This window comes from Lissotriton vulgaris, chromosome 4_1 (genome assembly GCF_964263255.1).
Source record: "Lissotriton vulgaris chromosome 4_1, aLisVul1.2, whole genome shotgun sequence".
NCBI classification, from domain to species: domain Eukaryota; kingdom Metazoa; phylum Chordata; class Amphibia; order Caudata; family Salamandridae; genus Lissotriton; species Lissotriton vulgaris.
This window is the reverse complement of record NC_141691.1, coordinates 1,318,963,237-1,318,985,831: the sequence shown is the minus strand read 5'-3', so window position 1 is coordinate 1,318,985,831 and position 22,595 is coordinate 1,318,963,237. Positions and strand designations below refer to the sequence as shown.

Sequence of the window (22,595 nt, the reverse complement as noted above, 5' to 3'; positions counted from 1 at the left end):
GGGGGCCGTTGTGGGCCCCCAGGGACTCCGGGGGTGGGGGGTGCACATGAGGAGAGGGACCCCCCTCCAGTTCCATGCACATCATGGCTGCACCACGCGGTGCCTGTCATGAATTGCATGGAAGTGCACAACATGCCTTCCTGGCATTGTGGCAGGCGGTGCTGAGTGCATCGTCTGCCACAATGTTAGGAATGCAGGATGCGCCCGCCACAGTGGCCCGCGATCCCTGCAGAAAAGACCCTCGCCATATCGCAATGGCTGGGGGGTCCACAGCGGACAGAAAGACCGTCCACCACTTTTCCTCCCGGTCAACATGTCGACCGGGCGGAAAGGGGTTCAATATGGTGGCGGTGTCTGACAGACACTGCCAGCCATATTACTATCTGGCCTTGAACATGCCTTTCCGTGGCGGCAATAATTTCTTTTTTTTTTGTTTGAATATTTTTTTATTGTTATTAAACATTAACATTATTGCATTTTACAATACAAGGTTTCATGGATGTATCAGGCAGGATAAAATACAGCAGCAATCGGTCTGGTGCATGTACTACGTGCTATACATGTGGTTCAGGTCTGAGTAATCGAAGAATGCAATAAGACATGCACATCTGGTAAGTTTTGCCTTCAGCGTTGCAGTCAGTCGCACCGCATACGTCCTATGAGCTAAATGAACTTAAGTGAAACATACCACACTGTAACCATATAGTGCAGGCACTGGGCAAAGTCTATATCAGCCAAGAGGCGTGTCTCCAACCAGGTGGTGTTGGCTGTATGCTGTTAACATGTAATGTTTTGAGTAAATGATACACCAGGGCGTATGCAGTGCGGAACATTGAGTGTGCTCCCCAGTGTCAAGGCTCAGCTATCCCAGTGGATCATCCCTGCTCATGGGATTGTGTTAACCGTTTCTCGACCAAATAACACACTGCAGCTTTTGGGAACCCTGAAGCAACGGTGTGATGCAATTCGCTTTGGCGAGCTGTACATGTAGCCCAGGTAGGAGTATTAACTGATGCAACTGTCAACATTCCAATCCGGGAATGTTTGATCCAAACCAAACTCAAAAAAGTAAGATCCGAACAAAATGCTAATCAAAATAGGTCTGGGGGAAATTGCGTGTGCGTATGGGGTGCTTGTTTTGCCGATCGTTACATGAACAGTTCAGTGTGAGCACGGGCCGCTGCCTCAGGGGGCGCCTGGGGAAGGGGGGTGAAGAGAGAGGGAATGAAGTTTTGGTAATGCAGTGGCTTCCAATGTCGCGTGTTTGTCTCCATGGGACCGTGTTAAAGCGCTATCTGTTGCTGTTGGAAAGGGTGCGGGAGTGGGGGTGCCGGCTGGGTGGATCACTTGTGTCAAGGCTATTCCGGGGGTCTGGGGAGTAAAGAAGGATGTGCGCTTAAGTAATGCCTCTCTGTATACACACCTGGTGAAAGTCCCATAGCCAATGGTTCCATCATGAGGGCGAATATAAGAGGGGAGAGGGGACACCCCTGTCTAGTGCCTCTACGCACCCTGATCTGGTCAGAGATAAGCTTGCCTGTCCGGACACGTACCAGTGGTCTTTGATACAGGAGCTCCACCAGTTGCAGAAAGCCCTCTCCCAAGTCACATTTACTTAGCACCTACAGCAGATAAGGCCACTTTACTGATTCGTACGCTTTTTCCAGGTCAAGCACTAGACATCCCGAGTTAGGCCATCGGTGCAGGGCCAGGCTTTGCATTCGAAACAGTTGTCTGATGTTATGGGATGTGCTGCACGCGGGCACAAAACCGTTTTGGTCAATGTGAACAAGGGCGGGCACCAACGGTGCCAACCTCTGTGCCAGGGTAGAAGCCAGGAGTTTATAGTCCATGTTGAGAAATGCTAGGGGACGGTACGACCCCAGGTTGACCCCGTCCCTGCCTGGTTTCAAAAGTGATATGAGACTCGCCTCATTTAGTGTGGGGGGGGGAGGGCAGAGTCCTGAATAGCCGCCGCGAACAGGCGCAACAGTTCTGGGATCAATATGACAGAATAGGCCTTATAGAACTCCGCGGGTAGTCCGTCAGGTCCCGGGGACTTGCCATTTGACAGAGAAAATATGGCCGATCTAAGCTCTTCCGATGTCAGGGGAGCACCAAGTTCCTCCCGTTGCGCATCGGTAACAACCGGTAAGGGCAGGGTGGATAGATATGTCGAGATCTGTTCTGCAGTAACCTGTATGCGAGAGCGGTAGAGGTCCTCATAGTGTGTTGTGAAGTCATTGCGTATTGCTTGTTGTGTGTATACTATGGTGTTCTGGGCTGTTGTTAGTGACATCACTGGGGTATTTTGGGTTTCCCGCCTGATCAGCCAAGACAGCAGCTTACCTGGCTTATCCCCTGAAGCATGCATGCGCGCTGAATGTGCCGCGTAATTTAAATGTTCCAGCCAGTCTAGTAACTCCGCATGTCATTCTCTGTTTGCCAGCAAGTTCGTATCGTTGCCATCTATCGCCTCACATTCCCTGTCTAGTATTGTGGCCTCGACCCGAGCAAGTTCGCCTTCAACCTGTCTGCGCATCCCTGCCTTCGTTTCCAGACAATGTCCCCTAACCACCACCTTGAAAGCGTCCCATTCCAGCTGTGGAGAGGAGGCGGTGTCAGTGTTCTCCTTGAAGCATTGCAGGAGACGGGTTTCAAGCGCTCCCCTGAACAGACCATCCAGGAGTAGATCTGGTTGCATGCGCCAAGTTGGCACCGGCGGATGTGGGCGAACCCAGGCGAAATCTAAAGTGTGGGGGTTATGGTCAGAGTGGTGCGTCCTAGATAGCAGGAATCAACCAATTGTGGGAGCAGATCGCTGGTCAGCATGTATCTATCCAGCCTAACGTGAAGTGTGTGTGCACCAGAGTAATATGAATATGTCTTTGTATCGGGATTACGTACTCTCCAAGCGTGTTGCAAATCCCATTGTGCAGCCCAATCTCTGAGTGTCTTAGACTTGGTAACAGCGCAATGGCGTGTGCATTCCCCGCACGTTCCAGGTGCAGAATTTAACCATAGTCATAATTGTCCCTCAATCTCAGCATGGCCTTTACCCACCCCAGCAGCGCAAAGCCCCTCAAACAGTCATGAAAATCTGCAATGGATCTCAACACACACCCATTACGCAATAATAATAGGGAAACGAAATGCATCAAAACAAATGATCCTGAAAACATTAGGAGCAACAATACAATACCAAAAGGTCGACAGCAGAACATGTTATCGTCCAAACGCTCTAGAGAGCTTAAAGAAAAAAACTTGCGTTCAGGGGGAGGTCGTTGAGCACTCGGCTCCGAAGATAAGAGCCTAACATATGTGCATGTAGAGGGTGTCTTCCCCCACAGGCCCTATGGCCCCTCGTACCAGTTCCGGCTGGTACTTACTATGTCTCTGGACTGCTCATCAGGCCGGCCCCTGGCATCCCCCGCAGGGTCAGAGCAGTCCCGGAAGGGCACCAATGGGGTAAGATGGGGACAAAAAGGAAAACCCTCTCATCGTGTGGCATAAAGGGTTTTTGAGGCTTAGCAGGATGGGGCAAACTGTACAGATAGACATTAATGGATAAAGTCTGCTGTTTGAGGCGTGACGTCAGGTAAGTCCGCCGACGCCTGCGAGTCCGGCAGTCCATATATACGTTCATCATCACTTGGGAAGTCATGGAGACTAGTCCCCAGGAGCGGGTCTTCTTCCTGCGAACCGCTGATCTCCGCCACCATCCGCAGAGCCTCCTGTTGTTCGCTGTGCATGAGTTCGGTCGGAGGGCCTAATTCCACCTCCAATCGTGTCCTTCCCGAGGGCGAGAGCCTCCGCTTGCGGCGACGTCGGGGACCTCTATTACGTTGCGCAGTCGACCCGGTGGCCGCAGCGCCAGACTCCACATCCGTTCTCGAGTCCAACCAGGCTTCCACCGCCTCCGGGGTGTCAAAGAAATGGGTTTTGCCGTGGGTGACCACACGCAGTCACGCTGGGAAAAGTAAAGAGTATTTCAGTGCCAAGTCGCGGAGTCGCTGTTTCACCTGCAGGAAGGAATGGCGTTGGCATTGTACCTGTATTGTGTAATCGTGAAAGAGCATTATCTTCGCGTTTTCAACCCTGACCTCAGATAGCTTCCTTGTCTCTCGCAGCACTGTATCGCGGTCTCGGTAATTCAATATTCGGATGAGCATTGGCCTTGGGTTGGAGCCCTCTGGGGGGGGGCCTCGCCGGCACTCTATGAGCTCGCTCAACCACAAAGTGTGGAGAAAGGGATCCCTCGGGGAGGAGGTCCATGAGCCACTTCTTGTAGCGATATCCAGGCGATATCAAGGGAGAACAGGGCAATATCAAAGAGGCACTACAACTCCCAGAAAGCCCGGGGTCTTGGTGAAGAGAAACACGCCTTCAGGGAGTGTATAAATACACTCCGATCCCACTACCGGGTGCTTGTCAATCCTTCCGGTTGCTGATCGTGTTGGAACAAAGCTTTCCTTGAGTTGTGAACTAGGTGTGCGCGGACGCTTTCCTTCCCGCTGAGGACGCCGAGTGTTGGGTGTGCGCGGACGCTTTCCTTCCCGCTGAGGACGCCGAGTGTTGGGTGTGCGCGGATGCTTTCCTTCCCGCTGAGGACGCCGAGTGTTGGGTGTGCGCGGACGCTTCCCTTCCCGCTGAGGACGCCGATTGTTGGGTGTGCGTGGATGCTTTCCTTCCCGCTGAGGACGCCGAGTGTTGGGTGTGCGCGGACGCTTTCCTTCCCGCTGAGGACGCCGAGTGTTGGGTGTGCACGGACGCTTTACTTCCCGCTGAGGACGCTGAGTGTTGGGTGTGCGCGGACGCTTTCCTTCCCGCTGAGGACGCCGAGTGTTGGGTGTGCACGGACGCTTTCCTTCCCGCTGAGGACACCAAGACACTTTTTCCTTTCCCGTGAGTAGAATTCGGACACATGACATTTAGCATGGCCGTGCTATCATAGTGGAGTCTTCTACCTTCCCGTCGTATCCCGAAACCTGTGGATAGTTGAACTATTTAGACTCTGTGCGATACTTGCCACCGGTAGTGAATCTAACTACTCGGTGCTATATAGTGAGACCTAATTTTCCTTGGATCGAGCTGTGAGTTAACAGCCCACCTTCCGCTTGAACTTGAGTCAGTGCCTTCTCCAGACTCCAGGCTGTACGAGCGGTGGTTATCAGTAAGTGAATGCTCTGTTACAATATATATGCAACAACCAGGGCGTCTTAACCATTGTAGTGCTAAACAAGTGTTCTTGTGTTTCCAGAAATTGTTGTGCCTTGAAGTCATCTGAAGTCTTAGACCAGACCTAGAGGGGTGTCTTCACAACAACCTTCCCCGATCAACTATCCTTCCCCCTACCTGGAGGACTACCTGTCTCCGGTGTGTGTGTCACACGGGGAGGGTCAGTGCTATTGGGTATAGGGAAGACTATCGTCTCGCTGTGGTCCCCGCTGGCTAGATACCTCAGGTAACTGGCTTGTGTGTTCTTTACTTGGCTTGCTTGTCCGCTGCTAACCCTGACACTTCTCCATTCGGATTTCCTGTTCTCTGCCCTCCCATCTTTCCGGCAGTCCTACAATACGGACGTTATTTCTTCGCGCCCTCCCTTCCACATCCTCGGCGCGGTCTTCTAGGAACTCTACACGGTTGAGGAGGTCCTGTATATGTTTGTCCGTTTGTGTTACTTTGGGTGTGATATCCGCCACGGTAGCCTAAAGGGCAGTTGTGCGTTCAGACAGTTTCTTATGATCCGCTCTGAGGTGCGTGAGGTCAATGGCTACGCTATCAATCTTCGTCTCTAGTGACGTTCGGGTGAGTTGTAGGGATTCCTCCAAGCGCTCCATAGCCGCCAGCATAGTGTCCAGCTTGGAGGTGGTTTGATCCTGGTCTGCCTGTTTCACCATCCGTCCCTTCACTAGTGCGCCTCCAGCACCGGCCCTCGTCTTAGGCCCTCCAGACATGGGAAACGTGATACTGGTCAATATGCAATTGTTCTCAAGGAAGGCTGTCCGCGGCGTAGGGAGTGTTCCGGTGTCAGTTGCCACAGGTGAGCGCTGTCTGAAAGGGTGCGACTGTGCTACCACGCCCTCCAGGCACCCCGGCAATCACTTTGCATGGCAGGGGAGAGGTTCACCACCCGGTGGGTACAGTGAGACATACAGTTCACCTCGCCTTTTCTAGGTTCAGGTCCTCCGGGCGACAGGTGATCCACCGCAAGGGTTGGCCCAGCATGGATAATGGGTAGTGCTCTCAGTTTACATCAGGATAGCTCGCCCTGGTGTTCGGAAGCCCAGCCGGGATTGGCCTTTCCAGTGTCCTTTAGTTATGGGCGCTGAATCGTTGCACAGTCCTTTGACGGTCTCGGTGACCGCTATCAGTTCCCCAGGGCTAGTGATGCTCCCAGCCGCGGGGCGGGCCGTCCCAGGCCCCCAATCCAGTCAACGATGGCACCTCCCTCTCTCTTTAGGCGTAGGAAGGGCGATAGGACTGTGCCGGTTAGCGCTCCGTGTGTCCACTGCCAGCGCGGAGGGACTCCAGCTCACAATCAGCAGCGCATATAGTTGGGGGAACATGTTAGAGCATTGAAACACAATGATGCGAGATATCCCACAGCAGAACACATTAACAACTGCCCAGCGCAAGATGCAAGCAAACACTTTGTATTTTTTGGGATTGATCAAATCAAACAAGGCCCACGGGTGGTAACAGGGAACTGTTACTACGCAGATATGAAGCTAAATGGATTATGCGCTTAAAAGCGGTGGATAACGGAATACATTTTGATCATGAGCTGCAATTTTTTCTGGGGGACTGAAATGTGATTCAGATTATCATCAAAAAATTATATGTTGGTTGACGGTGGACTCGGGGTGGAGTGTGATGCGCAATCTATGGCCACTCTCTAGTAAGAAACTTGTTTAGACTGGCATTTGAATAACTCTCTGTATGGACATAGGATGAATAATGTATATGTCTGTTTAATAATTTGAAATGAATTTGAGGCCATTGTAAAAGTATTTTGTACAATCCAAATGCGCTTAGAACTTATCTAGTTGTGGACTATCTTCATAAGCCTTCTGCTTAACATTATTCATGAGATATTTCTACCATCAATCACTGATTACCTTCAAAGTTTCAGTTATATTCGTGAGAAACATGGGACTTGAGGTAATACACTAAATGTCTTTCACTTACCAGATGGGCTCTTAGTCAATATGCAAAAAAGTATTTGCACTTTACGTTTAAGTATTAAATGACCTGATTTAAAAATGACGACCACCCTGCTTGCGATAATTTAGTCCTCTTTTTACATCATTATACACTCTAGCGAGGGCAGGAATGACCTGGTCCTATTCAAAGATGGCGGCCATTCGTGGGCGTAATCATTTGGTCTCTTCTTTATATCTACTTATATGCACATCACCGCGCATACACGGAAGAAGCGCACGCTTGCCTGTACACGGGCAGGATGCCGCGGTCGTAGAAGGAGCTCAGACTCAAATGGTAAGAACCAGATTTTAACCAGATACGGAGCACAGAAGGCTTTAGAAGCTTTGGTCTCGGGGGCCAGATAGTGGTTGACTAAACCCCTCCATTTAATTGTAATTGCAGGGATAATATATTCTTGGACTTAACGGAAAATAACACGTTTCTTAGATGGGACCTCTATAATACCTGAATAACTTGACGAGTTGATTCAAATGGAGGTAAGCGCCCTCTAACCCTAAGAAAGAACATCTGTATGTAGGTTAACATGTAGCGCACAATTATATCACAAATATACTTACTAGTAGGGGTGTAATATGTTTTCAGGCATGCAGCCTCAATATACGTGATTAAGCAGCCGGGTTAAATTCAGCAGTTCAGAAAAATTATCCGAGTATTGGGAAGGAAATATTTACAATACAGGAGGGAACCATCGATAAGGTAGGAACACGCTCTACTTGTAGCAAACAGTTTAATAACTGACCACAATCTATACCTCAACCGAACACTGGGTATGGATAATTGAGACTCTCTTATTTTGGATTTCAGGTGTTATCCTGACTTTGTGAAGGTACCAGCATCATATTTGATGCATATTTTGTTTCATCACGAGCACTTGGGTTGTTCAAAAATCTATAAATATTGCGGCTAAATAAGGGTCTAAAGAATGCTAAATAGACACCGTATATAACATATGTATCATGTCAAATAATATTGTACTTAATCTACAAGATAGGTCAACACTGTGTTCTAAATAGTAGCATTTATGGCTACAATGCACCTATGTTCCTTTTCGGTCTTGACACGGTCTGCATGAAATTGGTGGAAGGTTTTTAGAACCATATGTAAGAATATGTTTACAAATATACGTTCTTTGTATTATTTTCAGCCTTGACGAAGCCGTAGGTGTCTTGAACCTAGGCGAAACGCGTTGGCGCAAGGAGTGGATTGTATGGAATAAAAGATTTCTGTCATAACACCACTACTTTGGAGTTGAAGTTTGGAACTCATAATTTGCAATTGCATTGAATTTTCTGTGTGCTCCGAGACATTGTGTTTCATGCGCATATAGTCGGGGCCAGAGGGTGAAGGGGCGCTTTAATTAAAAATCCCAAGTGCCTTCACTCCACACGGGCACTGCCCCACAGCCGTGCCCGCTCCTCCGCCCGGGGAGGCCCCAGCGTCGCCACCCGTAGGGTGATGTCCCCGTCTACTAGCCGGGCCCGACCGCGGGTCAGGGCCTTCTGTCAACAGGGGGGGAGGGCCATATGGGACAGGCTCCTTTGGGTAGGTCCGCAATGCCACTGGTTCAGCGCCAATGTCGTGAGGCTCTGGGCGCCCGCTGTCCATTAGTGCCGGTGATGGTAATGCCCACTCAGCGTCGTCTCCGACAGCCTCCCAGGGTAGGGTCACCAGTTCCTGAAGTTGCGCCGATTCTCGCACCGAGTGGAGGAGGCCCGCCAAGATGGCCGCTCCGATTGCCCAACTTGAAAGTAGGGGGGCGGGGAGTTTAGCTCGCCCCACAGTAACCCTTCGCCGCCGCCCCGGTGTGGTAGGGGGCACAGACGTGTTCCTCTGGGGTCCCGTCGTACCTGGCCTCAGCAGGAGCAGTCTCGCTGTGTCTTCGTCTGATCCCTCCCCGGCCCGGTCGTGACCAGCCCGTCAAGATGGCAGCCTCCATTCGTCACCTCCAAGTCAGCGGCCCTCACCCCGATCGGGCACCGCCAGCAGGGGGTCTTTCTCACCGTTTGGCCAATCTCTGTAGGCAGCAGGAGGAACACAAGCAGGATTCCGATGTTGGCCATGCCCTGAGTCCGCCCTGTGATCTCACCCGGGCCTCTTTACAGCGCCCGAACCTCGGGTTTGCGTAGGTGCAGGTGCCGGCGCCGAGGATCCGCGGCAGGGGCCAACTCTTCCCGCCCCTGCAGAAGTGGCCAGGGGCGGCCCTCCAGCTCCAACCTTCGCCAGCTTGTGGGGAACAGTTACTCACAGCCTCGCTGCCGACGGGGGGCCGCATACAGGGATAATTTTTCAGGGAAATTGCCTGTGTGAGGGGAGCTCAACGCGGAGCTCTACCCAGACACGTCTGCTGCCATTGCGTGCTTAGCCACGCCTCCCTCTCCATGGGGGCAATGATGCCACGGAAAGGCATGCAGAGTCTTCTTGGGGGGCCGGTTGAGGGCCCCCAAGGACTCCAGGTGGTGGGGGGTGCACATGGGGAGTGGTACCCCCCTGCAGTACCATGCACAACATGGTAGGCACCACGCGGTGCCTGCCATGTTGTGCATGGAAGTGCACAACATGCCTTCCTGGCATTGTGGTGGGCGGTGCTGAGTGCACCACCCGCCACAATGTTAGGAATGCAGGATGCACCCGCCACTGTGGCGGGCGCATCCTAATGGCACCCACTGGACCCCCGCCCTTATGGCGGGCGGTCCCTTTTCACGACAGGGTGGCAGGCCAACAAAGTCCGCCCGCCATCCTAATGTGCCCCTAAGTCTCTTTTTTACCATTAATGTAGTTGGATCAAAAAGCTATATTGTTTACTCTAAAAGCCCTACAAAAAGTTAATCCAGGTATGAGTTCACCACATAGTCTCAAAATCAAAGCATTGAAAAAGAATACTCAGCCTTTGGTACACCCAGACCCGGATACGGCAGAATCAAATTATAGGGAATGGATTATTGCTGTAGTTGCCTTAACTGTTCCCCCAAGATATGTAAAAAGGTAAGAAGTAAGTCCACTGCCCCTGGTGTTCAACAGAATTAAGACTTTTTAAACAAAAATGTAGATGCCAAGAAAGGGCATGGAGGGACAAATATTGTGAGACAGAAAAAAGAAATCAGAATAATATAGGGCTTTTGAGCGCTCTAAAACATGTTCAATATTAATATATATATCACCTTGATCAACAAGACCAGAGATGAACCATGAAATGCCAAGTCTTCTGTAATTTAAAATATATATTTTATACGGAAAATTGTAGTCTTTTATCTGGCAGAGACTAGTTGTAGTATACAACTTGTGATTTTTGGGGATGGTGCAATAACAAAATCATAATGTTTCCTGTATGGAAGTACTTGGGCTATTTATAGAGAGACAAACATCATTGGGTAAATGAGACAAGCTTCTAGGGTAAACTGATGCATGTTGTGTACTCTGTTTTGAAATGGAGAAAATATATTGAATAATGTCAGGCACACGTACCCATAAACTGGGCGCGTACAGAGAGCAATGAAAGCAAATAAAAATCAAAAGAGGGGTCCAGTACAAACTTTACTGAGGAAATATCAATCTCTCTCTGAAGTCATCGTACCTTAGGGTAACATTGAGCCAGCAAAGCCTATCTCAATAGTATCAACTTGCCTAGGGTTGAAGTACGGTTGAGCCTGTATTGTGTTCATTGCATCTATAAGTGTTAGTTTCCTGAATGCAACAAACTTTTTGAAGTTGTCTTTATAATTCTTGAATCTACAACTAAAGAGCACCGTACATAACAATGCACGTCCCAAAATAAAGAGGCTCTCTGAGTGCAGGTAAATTTTACTCCACAGTCTATCAGATATAATGGGCTTATTTATGTGAGGTTTGCACATTGTTTGCACCAAGCAACATGGTACATGCGTGACGCAAACCACTAAGGGCCATATGTATCAACACATTTCCCCATAGACACAGAATGGGCAAAACCCTTTGATACATCTGGCCCTAAGTGAGATTTTTTAAGTCATGCAAAGCCACTTTGCATGGTTCTGAGTGGCTTAAAAAAATCTGGTGTAACACAACGCAGCGTAAATCACTGCATTGAGTTACTCTTCCCTGGGAAGGCGTTCCATGGGCATTGCGTGGTGTTCCCATGCAACTCCCATGGGTTTTGACGCATCCCTAGATTTACAAGAACTTGTAAACCTCGGGATGTGTCAAAATCTCACACCTTCCAAGGGCAGGCGTAACGAAGGGTGACTTTCTGCACAGCGTGACTTCTCATAAATGAGGCCCATGTTTTTACAGTTTCGAATGTCTCATTTTCAGGGACTCACAATATTCAGAGGGCCATGTGCCAGGCACTGCCTAGTGACAAGAGGGACTGACAGTAGTCAGTAAAGCACCCTTGCTAAACTTGCGCACCCACTGCTGTTGAAGCTTTGCAACTTTCAAAATGTTACTCAAACAGTAAAGGCATTACCAGCTTCAAATAAGGAAAGTGAAGAAGGGAATAATCAGAAGGCAGATCTTTGCTGGCTATTACCACTGGTCTTTAAATCTCTGATTGAGTGGGAGAGGTGTGGTGCAGCGGCCAGAGTGGCTGACTCTGGAGCACGACTCACTGTTCGATTCCCGGTGACAGATCAGCTCAACATCTGGGCAATAGCTCACTTAATCTCCCTGATAGCCCCCAGCGCCTTGAAACCTTAAAGGGTGAAAAGTTTGCGCTCTACAAATATGGATTAATATTATTATTATTTTATACTCCACGTGAACTCTATCTTCAATTATTAGCACATTTACAAGCAACTTATATTGTGGGACATCATGTGACTAAAAAGAAACAGGACACCCATAAAAACATAACTCTCCTTCCTGGTCAACACCGCTAATATAAAGTAAGACATGGTGTCAGAAAAACTAGTGCCCAGATTTACACAACTTTATTTCAACCCAGTAGAGCAAGCAAAGTTGAGGCCATTCCATTAAATCTGAGCAATGTAAAATGGCATTTCTCCTAGGAGACACATATAGACTGCATCACGAAAACAGCAGCCCACACTTGAAAATCCAAATGAGAAATTGATAAGGATAAAAAGAATAATCTCCAAATTATGTGCGTTATTGATTGAGGCTTACCTACTTAGGGAATGACCACACATGAAAAGATGGAAGATATGTCTTGGAGCACTGACATTTCCTTGAGACTGGGAAACCTTAAGTATGGAAGTACATAAAACCTCCCACAGTTTAAGAAATCCTAAGGAATTAATTACAAAATAGTTAATGATTGGCATTACACTCCTTGGTAGTCTAGTGAAGCTGCCGTACGCTCCATTTTTTCTGGACGGAGGTACAATTGTCCCTTAACGGACTGGTATGGACCCCCCAGCATCTCAAATGTGGTCAAACCTCAAACTCATTAGCAACCTATAGGGACAAAGGGATTTCACTGCTTCACATCTTCTTGAGGTATGATGGGGTTTCCTGTTGAAGCATCTCCACAAGGCCACTTCAGTGCTTATTTTACTACCGCGTGGGACATACTCACATTGAAAAAGGGGATATTAGATACTCTGGAGTGTGTTGCTGGGGACCAAGAGGAGAATACTAAGAATAATTGTTAGTCTCTGCAGTGGTGTTGATGGGCAGTACTGGCAGCCACAGTTGATTGACTGAAGGGGAAAATGTTATTGGAGGTAATGACGAGGTAGTTTTCCTTAGCTACTGTTATTACTGTTAGGTTGTCAGGATGGATAACTTGAACTTTTCCCTGTAATGTTGAAAATCAAAAAAATACATTTGAAGAAAAATTCTTTGCACAGCAGGTTCTTTGATTACATTACCTGATAGGGCTGTTGGCGTTATCCTGATCTCTGGCAGACACAGCTCCGACATACGAGCCTGGGCTTGCACCTTCACGGATCTCCATCACATATTCAGGCGCTATGAAGAAGGGCGGCTCGTCTGCGTCATCCACGCTTATCTTGACGGTGGCAATGTCTTCAAATGGATAACGCTCATCAGTATGTCTGTTTATGGCTTTCACTCTAACATTGTATTTCCTCTTGCTCTCATAGTTTACAGCCTGAGCATGTACAAGGAAAGAAGCAGAGACAGTATTAGCATTTCCCATCAGCCAGGTGCTCTATATCTAAGTGCTATCATTTTAGAAGAAAATGAGGCAGAAGAAACATATCCCAACAGCATGATTAAGCCCACACTAAATGGGTTACATTCATCACAATAAACATTGAAAGTTACGCTGACACAAAGCATGTCAGGTCAGAATGCTTCTTTATGTACATCTTTAAAAAGAATCAAAGGGACTTCTGGCTTATGTGCTATATACCCTTGCATTCTGTGGATAGCCAACTGATTGAGATTAAATGAGAAACTTTTCTTAAACTCAAAGACAGTCAACAGATGCTGGAGTATCAAGGATTGTTAAAAGTTGCTGTCAGAAATTGGGTTGTTGGTTGAAGGGAGAGTGACTTCTATACAAGCCACAGCCACAATCCCTATTGAGGAGAACAACAAAAAATCTAAATGAACCCTCTAGTAGGTTGGCACAAAAGTGATCAGGCTTAACTTAGACAACTAGTACTTAGTACATTTTCATAAATTATTTGACAGCAAAATGGCAAAAGGCCAACCAGTAAATTCAAAGTTAGGAATTTTAAAGTGTAAGTAAACTCTAGCACCTAAAAGACCAAAGCAGCAACCATGGACATTAAGTCACAAGAGACTTGGACAAAGTTGAAAAATGTGACTGACTGCGATCGCTGCACCAATGGTCCAACTGCTGTATTATGAATTGGGCAGTTGGACTGTCATAGGACCACTGCTACTGCCAGGGATTCACCATCACAGCCGAACTTGCAGTTGTCTGAGGCACACAATATGCTGGTGATGCGACTGCGGCAGCACCATGCAAATTGCAAGTTTACTCAATGGTACAGTTTTAATGGCAGTGAGCCTGCCATAAAAAAAGTGTGTGCTGTGCATCAGCGATCTCCCGGCGCTACCTTTCTAAGGCTCACATAGAAGCAAATACTAACATTATGCATGAATATTTCAGTGACAGTGAATGCAGTCGCAAAACATTCACATTTTACCACCTACTTCAAGTAGGTGGTAGGACATTTGCAAAAGGGAAGGGGTCCCCAAGAGACCCCTTCCCCTTTGTGAATGTTTGTAAAACAATTTTTAAGAGCAGGTAGTGGTCCCTTGGACCACTGTCTGAGCTTAAAAAATGAAAAGAAAACTTTTCATTTTTCTTTTTGTAAAGCATTTCATTTTTCTTTGTTGAAAACAGGCTGCTTTACAAAATAAAATTATTGCTTTATTTAAAAGCAATCATAGACATAGTGGTCTGCTGATCTCAGCAGGCCACCATCCCTGTGATTTTTGTGATTCCTAGGGGGTCGCAAATTGCGACCTACCTCATTAATATTCATAAGGTAGGTCATTTGCGACTCCTTAGGAATCGCAGAAAGTGTACTGCGCACTTTTATGCATGCCATTTTGCAATCCCGAAATTGTGAATCACAAAGATTCGCAATTAGGGAATCATAAAACTTTTTTTGAAGCATCGGGCCCCAAGTCTTTTTTGGAGGTCACAAATCTCCAGCGGAACAAGGCAGGAGGCTGTAGTCAACCAGATTTCTAGGTGGCTGGATTCCTCTTTTGCTAAGTACCATTGAACAGGATTTGCTACTAAGCTCAAGAACGTATTGGAAGCTACCACAAAGTCAGGCCAACTGGTGATGTTTTTAGCGCAGTTTTTAGCCCATAATGTTCCTAGTCCCAAGATTTGAATGTTGGCTTTCTGGGCACATTTAACACCACAATAAAGTGCCCAGTACTGGAGGGGAACTATTTAGGATTCAGGGTTCAAACAGGCTGGATCTAGGTGTGGGTTCAAGATGATGGGAGCCTGTTATGTCCCTGTGGCTCTGAACAGGAAGCCATCAAACTAGACCTTGGAGTCATTCTGGTTGTCCTGGGTTCAGGTGAAGAGGTAGGGGTCAATCAGCAGGGCAGGCCTCTGAGGGGTCAAAGCAGGCTGAGGGCAGTAAAGCTCACTATTGTGAAATACCCACTGCTGCCGGGTTCCAAACCCGTCAGCGACGGGTAGGTCACCGGGCATATTGCGGATAACGTAGACTACATGAGGAAGCCCATTATGTATGACCGGCCAGGTATTGATGAAGAATTAAACACAACCTAATTAGGGTAGATCCAGTACTACCAGGTACTCCACACAATAGAGGTTCGGGTGGCTAGTAGTGTGAGTTTTCACCACATCACTGTCATTGTTGTAGATAGATTACTAAACTCTTTAGGTCCGGACGAATCGCCCCAGATTATTGATTAGGTGAGAAACATGTTGACCTTTCACACAAAAGAGCGCCTTATATGAGACATAATCTCAACCCTGGGCCTCATGTTTTTCTTTTACTCAGGGTAGGAGACTGATTAAAATGTTTGTTGCTGGTACTCCCAATCCTGTTTTAACTCACATATTCAACACTAACCAGGCCCCTCACCCCCACGGCACCAACTGGCTATTTGAAAAAAGATCTCCGCCAAAGTGCCCCTCATTGGGAGCTCGTCGGGTATTGCATCGCCGACCCGATGACGAAGCATGACACCTTTTCAGGTGTATGAGGGCCCTAAATTCCAATAAAATGGATTTCCACCTGTGAACCATTCATGGTCGAGTAATCTTTAATTCCCTGCAACTGACTCAGTTTTAATCAACCAGGGACAGCATATCACTTATTCCTCTATCTACACATGATCTACACATATGGCTATTTAACAAAGGATAAGTGATGTGGAGTACTCAATTCCAGTGCTATCTCAACTAACAAAGGAAATAGATTTGCTCAAACAGACTAGGGAAGACTTGAAAAAACGAAATCGGAGAAGAAATTTGAATTTGAATTTAAAAATACTTTTAGAGCGCACGTATACCAGCGGTTTCTTGGCGCTATGGCTAACGGGATCCGAGATTAGAAGCTGGGGGAGCAGGAGGAGTGTTATTCGAAAGACTTCGTGAATAGGTGGGTCTTGAGATGTTTACGGAACTGTGGGTAGAGGGTGATGGTACGAAGTTCAAGGGGAAGAGAGTTCCAGAGGGTAGGGGCAAGGGTGGCAAATTTAGAGCCTCTTCACTTCTTTCTCCGATAGCGTGGGATGGTGAGGAGGGACTGGGAAGACGAGCGAAGTTCCCTGATGGGAACATATGAAACGATCTCAGAGGAGATGAACGCTGGAGCCAGGTCAAGTCGGGCCAGGAAAGTGATGGATGCGAGCTTGAATTGAATTCTGGCTCGCACGGGGAGTCAGTGTAGGGATTCCAGAAGTGGGGTAGAGTGGTGAAATTTTGGAAGATTGAAGGCCAGGCGGGCCGCCTGGTTTTGTATCTGTTGCAGATGACTTATGACTCAATGGAATCCTTCACAATTAAGAAGGGCCCAACATAATTTTCTTTCTGCAAGGGGTTATCCCTTCTATTGTTACCTGATCACATCCTATCTAATATTCAAAGAGCCCACAGTAGTGGTCCTAAAGCATCTGCAAACTCTTCAGATTAAAGATCTCAAGGCACCATTATCCTTTTCCTAAATCATATTGATTTAATGCACATTATTGGGGTCATTAGGATGGAGGATTTTCCGCATCCTCCGGGCCGGCGGAAGCCACCGCCGGCCCGGAGGATGCGGAAAATCCTCTGCGGACCCACCAGGACCCACCGCCACATTAGGATGGCTGGTGGGTCATGGTTTAGGTCCGCAGCTTTTCCGCCGCGGCTGGCTTACAACCGCGGCGGAAAAGCACTAAAATGGTGAAGGTGTCTCTTAGACACCTTCAGCCAGATTAGGATGTGCATGGAAACATGCTTTTCCGCGGCGGCTTTTCCGCCGTGGAAAAGCATGTGTAACTGCACTGCAGGGGCCCATTGCGGGCCCCCTAGGTGTAGTGGGGGGTGGGGGGTGCACATGGGGGGTACCTATGGTACCCCCCTGCATTTGCGTGCACAATGCAGCAGGCACCGCGCGGTGCCTGCCGCTTTGTGCACGCAAATGCTCTGCATGCATTTTTAACATTGCTGCGGGTGCAGCTTGAAGCTCCACCCGCAGCAATGTTAAAAATAGAGGATGTGACCGCCACCCTGGCGGTCACATCCTAATCTGCACAGAGGGAACGCCGCAGCCCATGCGGACGTTCCCTCATGCTCTGGGGTCGCGGACGGACTTAAGTCCGTCCGCGATCCTAATGACCCCCTAAGTCTGCAGCCATACAAGTGGGTCCACTCAAATGGTCTGGTAACAAGGTCTATTTCTTGCAGGATGTTTCTAATGCTACGGCTGCAAGAGGAAAACATTTACTAGAACTCCGCCCACAAATCCATGACCATTAGGTATGGCATTGTTCAACCATGCTTTTTCAAAATCATTTCTAAAGAGAACTCTTATACTTTTGAGGATCCAGCTAAACTGCAGTACTTTCTTTGTCAACATTGTCTTGAAGATATGGAAATTGTGCTGCAGCAAACTTGATTGTTATATATGACTTGTCTACTATACTTCTTGAATTACATAATGTTCTCTCCCCGTAAGGAATTGGTCATTCCTGGTATGTGTACTCTGCAGAACCAATATAATTTTCATTGTTTTTCAGCCGCAGTGTATTATCTGGTGTGTATGTCCTGTCTTAATGCGTTTTGCCCCTTCATTGTGTGTACCGTACCACCAGCATTTGACATCTCATAGTCCTTGGCAAGTTTTGCCAATATATTTTTCAATATCATTTAGCCACTATATGCCTCTGTTCCTCTCTCCAATTGTAATTGGTGATTTGTTCGGTGTTCGCTGTATTCCATTACATGTTTGCTGGATTTGAGTCTGGTTCCATCATCTTTAAGTGCTCCACACTCTCCTCATCCCTTGGGATGTATTTATTTCACGTAAGATAATTTTTGCAACTAGGGTTTTTACTTCCTGTGTTGCCTTTATGTTTCCTTTGTCTTTGTGGGGGTTTCTTGCTCCTCCTCTACTTTTCTTTCTTCTCACTCTGCTCCTATTCTTATTCTTTAGATTTTCTGCCAAAACTTAATGCATACAATATGCTCATGTCTATATCTTCCCCGCGTGTTCAGCTAAAAATTCTCCTTGTATACCTCTTAGAGTCAAAACCTGGAATGTTAAAAGTTTGAAAAACTATATTGAACACCAGCGAGTTTTGACCCACTTTTCTAGATCGCACAGCCAGCTTGCCTTAGTTCAAGAAACGCATCTTACTGAAACAGATGTTAACTAGCTTCAAACACAATGGGTGGGCTAACTTTTCATTTCCTCTGCTACACAACATAACAATTGGGCAGACATTCTATGTCATAAAGGTTTAAATATTTCCCTTGTATCCCAGGAAAATGACAAGGAAGGTTGTTGGGTTTTGCTACAACTTAATATTGATGAGTTCCTTTTCACGATACTTAATGTCTATGGTCCTACCAACCCTGATCCTTTATTTTCGAAACATATCTCACAACTGGTCACTCAACACTTTACTGAAAATGTCATCTTAGGGGAAGACTATTGCCAAATTATGGAAACCTTTCTAGATCGCCATTCATCTAAAAGATTTCTCTCTCAAATAACACATAAAACATTTAAGGACGCTATCAAATATAACACCCTCTCAGATTCCTGTAGACTGGCTCACCACTCCAGTCAAGAGTATTCTTTCTATTCTGTCCCTCATAAAACACAAATTAGGATAGATTATGCCTTCCTTAGCAAAAACATTACCAGTCACTAAGTTAATTCTGAGATAGGCTAAGTTTGAATCTCAGATAATGCCTCTGTGGACACTGATTTAGTTGTTCTCAGCATCCCTTAACCCAGATCACATTGGAGGTTTAACAACTACTTACTTTTCGATAAGGACATTGTCACTGCTTATGAGGCATTTGTTGATGAATATTTCAAGATTAACAATATAGAATAATCTTCTTTCCAATTTGTATGGGATGCGTTTGAAGCCACATCCAGAAGCTTATTATTAGCTATGTTTCCAACAAATGAAAAGCTATGGAGAAGGAATCAGCTTTTATTCTTAGTGAAATGAAGAGATTGGAGCATAAATATTTTACATGTATAAATAATAAATCTGAACTTAGTAAATTGGTGGTAGCCAAGATTTAATTCAATAAAAGTATTACAAAAAACTTGCAGTACTCTTCACAAGATTAATGCTAGATATTATAGAGGATGCAATAAAACTGGGATTTTGTTAGCTAATTACCTTAAAAGTAGGAAAGAAAAATCCTCCACTGCCTTTATCCCTAATCCATGTGGTATTATACTTTTTCGCGATTTGGACATTGCTAGGTATTTTTTTGATTTTGATCAATCACTATATACCCCTGAAGTCACACGTTCTGAGAAATCCTTTGCCTCATTCTTTTCTCATTCTTCCATGCACAAGTCCTCACAAATCGAATTGGTAAAGCACCAGGACCAGATGGGCTCATGGTACAAATAAATATTTAGTTTTCAAAATTACTTTTCCCTAAACTATTTAAATTAATTGCTCATTTACTCTTATTGAACAAATCATCTGGATCTTTTATGGAAGCTATGATATGTCTTATTCCTTATCCCCTTAATGACTTTATTCCTGATCTAGTAGATGTAGAACAGTCTGACTTTGTTAAAAATAGGAATATAATGGATATTTCACAGTCTTTTTAAACATCCTCAGTAAAGCAGCTAAACTTAATCATTTCCTGGCAGTGTTGGCCCTAGTTGCTGGAAAGGCATTTGATCAAGTAGACTGGAATTATCAACTCTAAACTCTTCACTGACATGGGTTCGGCCCTCAATTTCTTTGATTAATTACCTAACTTTTCTACCCTGTGCTCGTCTGTTTTGGTCAACAGTTTTCAATCTTCCTACTTCCATCTCCACTGGGGCACACAGCGGGGATTCCCTCTTTCTCCTATGCTTTCTTTTTATTTTTGCACTTGAACCTTTTTTATAGGCTTAAACACTGTGTTCTGCTTTCAGCTAAATAAGCACATATTACATTTATGACATATGTTGATAACATCCTTCTTTATATCTCTAAACCAGAAACATCACTCCCTCACTTTTTTGAAGTACTAAGTAAATACATAGATGTATCAGGTTCTAAACTCAACATGGAAACATCCAAAGCATTGCCTTTGAATACGTTCTGGTTTAAAGCACCCTTTGCTGGAATTGGGCTCTCCTAGAACCCTGATAAGATCAAATGTCCAGGTATCATATAATGCAAAAATCTCCGAAATACTCTGCAATCTAATAAGGACATCTTACTGGCAAAAGTTTTGAAAGTAATGCAAGGTTGGTCTCCTTTATTTTTGTTATGGTGGGATTGTTTGGATACTATTAAAATGATGCTACTTCCAATTATTCATTTTTTATCTCATGATGCTATCTATTAAAATCCTGGTGAAATACTTTACTACTATAAATAGACTCATATAGATTTTTATGGGACAGGAAGCCTTCTCATTTTGTTTACATGGGGTAAAATTACCAAAATCAGTTGGAGAGAGTAATTTACCTGACTTCTTTTCTTATCATAACGCCTTTGGTATTAGACAATGTCAAAGTTGGTTTCTTGAATTCTCTCCACCTATATTATGGTTTCAGCTGGAATCATCCCTTACCTCTCCCTTAACTCACATACATACTAGACACAAGTCACAATTCCCTAAATACTGGGCACCTGCAGTTATATCTCACTCATGTACTCTTTTCAAGCTTTACTCAGTAAATCCTCTCCCCCCCGCTGACAAATTCCTTCAGAGTCCTATTTGATATAATGAAGGCTACTTGCAACCGTTATTTTGGTGAACTTGGTTAAACAAAGGTATATTCACTGTTTCTCAATTGATTCAACATAATAATTCCATTATTCCATTTTCAACTCTCTCCTCTTCCTTTAATCTCTCTCCAAAATCTCTCCAACAATATCAGATCTTAGAAAACCCTGTAGGCTCCTACACTGGTGTCCCTCCCTACCCTTTCCATTCAGGGTAATTCACCGCAATCCCCACTTAGACGAATATTTCATACCACCAAGGTCTCAATAATATAGAGAGCGCTGGTAAAACCTTGTCTAAATGGCCAAACAATAGGTTAAACCATACAAAAGAACACTTGTTTAAATTCAAACTGCTTAAAAGTTATGCATGCTGGAGGTGCAACTCAAATCCTGGTACTTATCATTACGTATTCTTCCTTTGTCCTAAGCTGACACTGTTCTGGGAGCAGTTATAGACAGAATAGGACATGTCACCAAAAGTTCACTCCATTTTCCATGGATATTTTATTTTTAGGTGGCTTAAGTAGTATCTGACTTCAGAGCAAACTACTCCGTAAATGTGTTGATCTACTGATTGTTATTGCATTCCAGGTAATTACCACTAATTGGAAAACTGTAGACAATATTACACTACAACAGTGGTGGAACTTGATATGTCATACCACCGTTCGCATAGTTATAATTTACATTCTTCATCTTTACCGGCAAAACAGGGGTGAACTTTGGGAATCATTAATTAGATATGAGTCCGTTCATGTTCGTACTACAACTTAATTACACATTGGGCCCAATTCACAAAAGTAATCGGAGACAAAATCCTAACTTTACAACTTTCGGTATTCACAAAGTGCATTTAGGAGTAGGAAAGTTGGGAATCCTAACTTTACTATGACTAAAAGCCTTTTTTGAATACCGAAAGTCGTAAAGTAAGTATTTTGTCTCATTTGGTCTTAAGTTTACCAAAACTTAAGTTTAACGGAGAGAAAATCCTAACTTTATGAATTTGGGTATTCGCAAAGTGAATTTAGGACTAGTCAAGTTAGGAATCCTAACTTTACTACTTCTAAATGCCTTTTGTGAATACCAAAAGTCATAAAGTTAGGATTTTGTCTCAGATTACTTTTGTGAAACGGGTCCATTGTTTTTAGCATTGGGACTGCGTGTTGTTGATAACGCATTTTTCGATTACCAATACTGCTCTTGTTTATCATTAAATTGTATGATTTTCATGATTTTTTGAAGTTTCTCTCACCAGTTTTATAGTATTTACACTTCTTCTCATCTCTTCTCTCTCTCTTTTCTTCTGTTCTTTTTGCTATATTCTCTCTATTTTACTCTTTTCTTTAACAATATTTTGTTCAATTTGGTTACCTGCACATTGCAGTTATTTGCTTTGCTGATGCTGATAGGAGTCTTAATACTCAATTCCTATATTGTACTTTATGGTTTTCCTATATATTGATTTGCCGGAATACATGTATAACTTTCATTTCTTAAATAAAAATACTAAACTTAAAAAA

General features: G+C 45.4%; 1 protein-coding gene across 1 annotated transcript in view; it reads right to left on the bottom strand.

Moving 5' to 3' along the window:
• The window catches only part of CDH19 (cadherin 19), a 1,234,526-nt gene that overhangs the window by 538,365 nt on the left and 673,566 nt on the right, over window positions 1-22,595 (bottom strand). Inside the window, exon 7 of the mRNA XM_086965550.1 lies at window positions 13,035-13,276. Within this exon, the coding sequence (XP_086821676.1) occupies window positions 13,035-13,276 (242 nt within the window). The remainder of the gene's footprint in view (window positions 1-13,034; window positions 13,277-22,595) is intronic.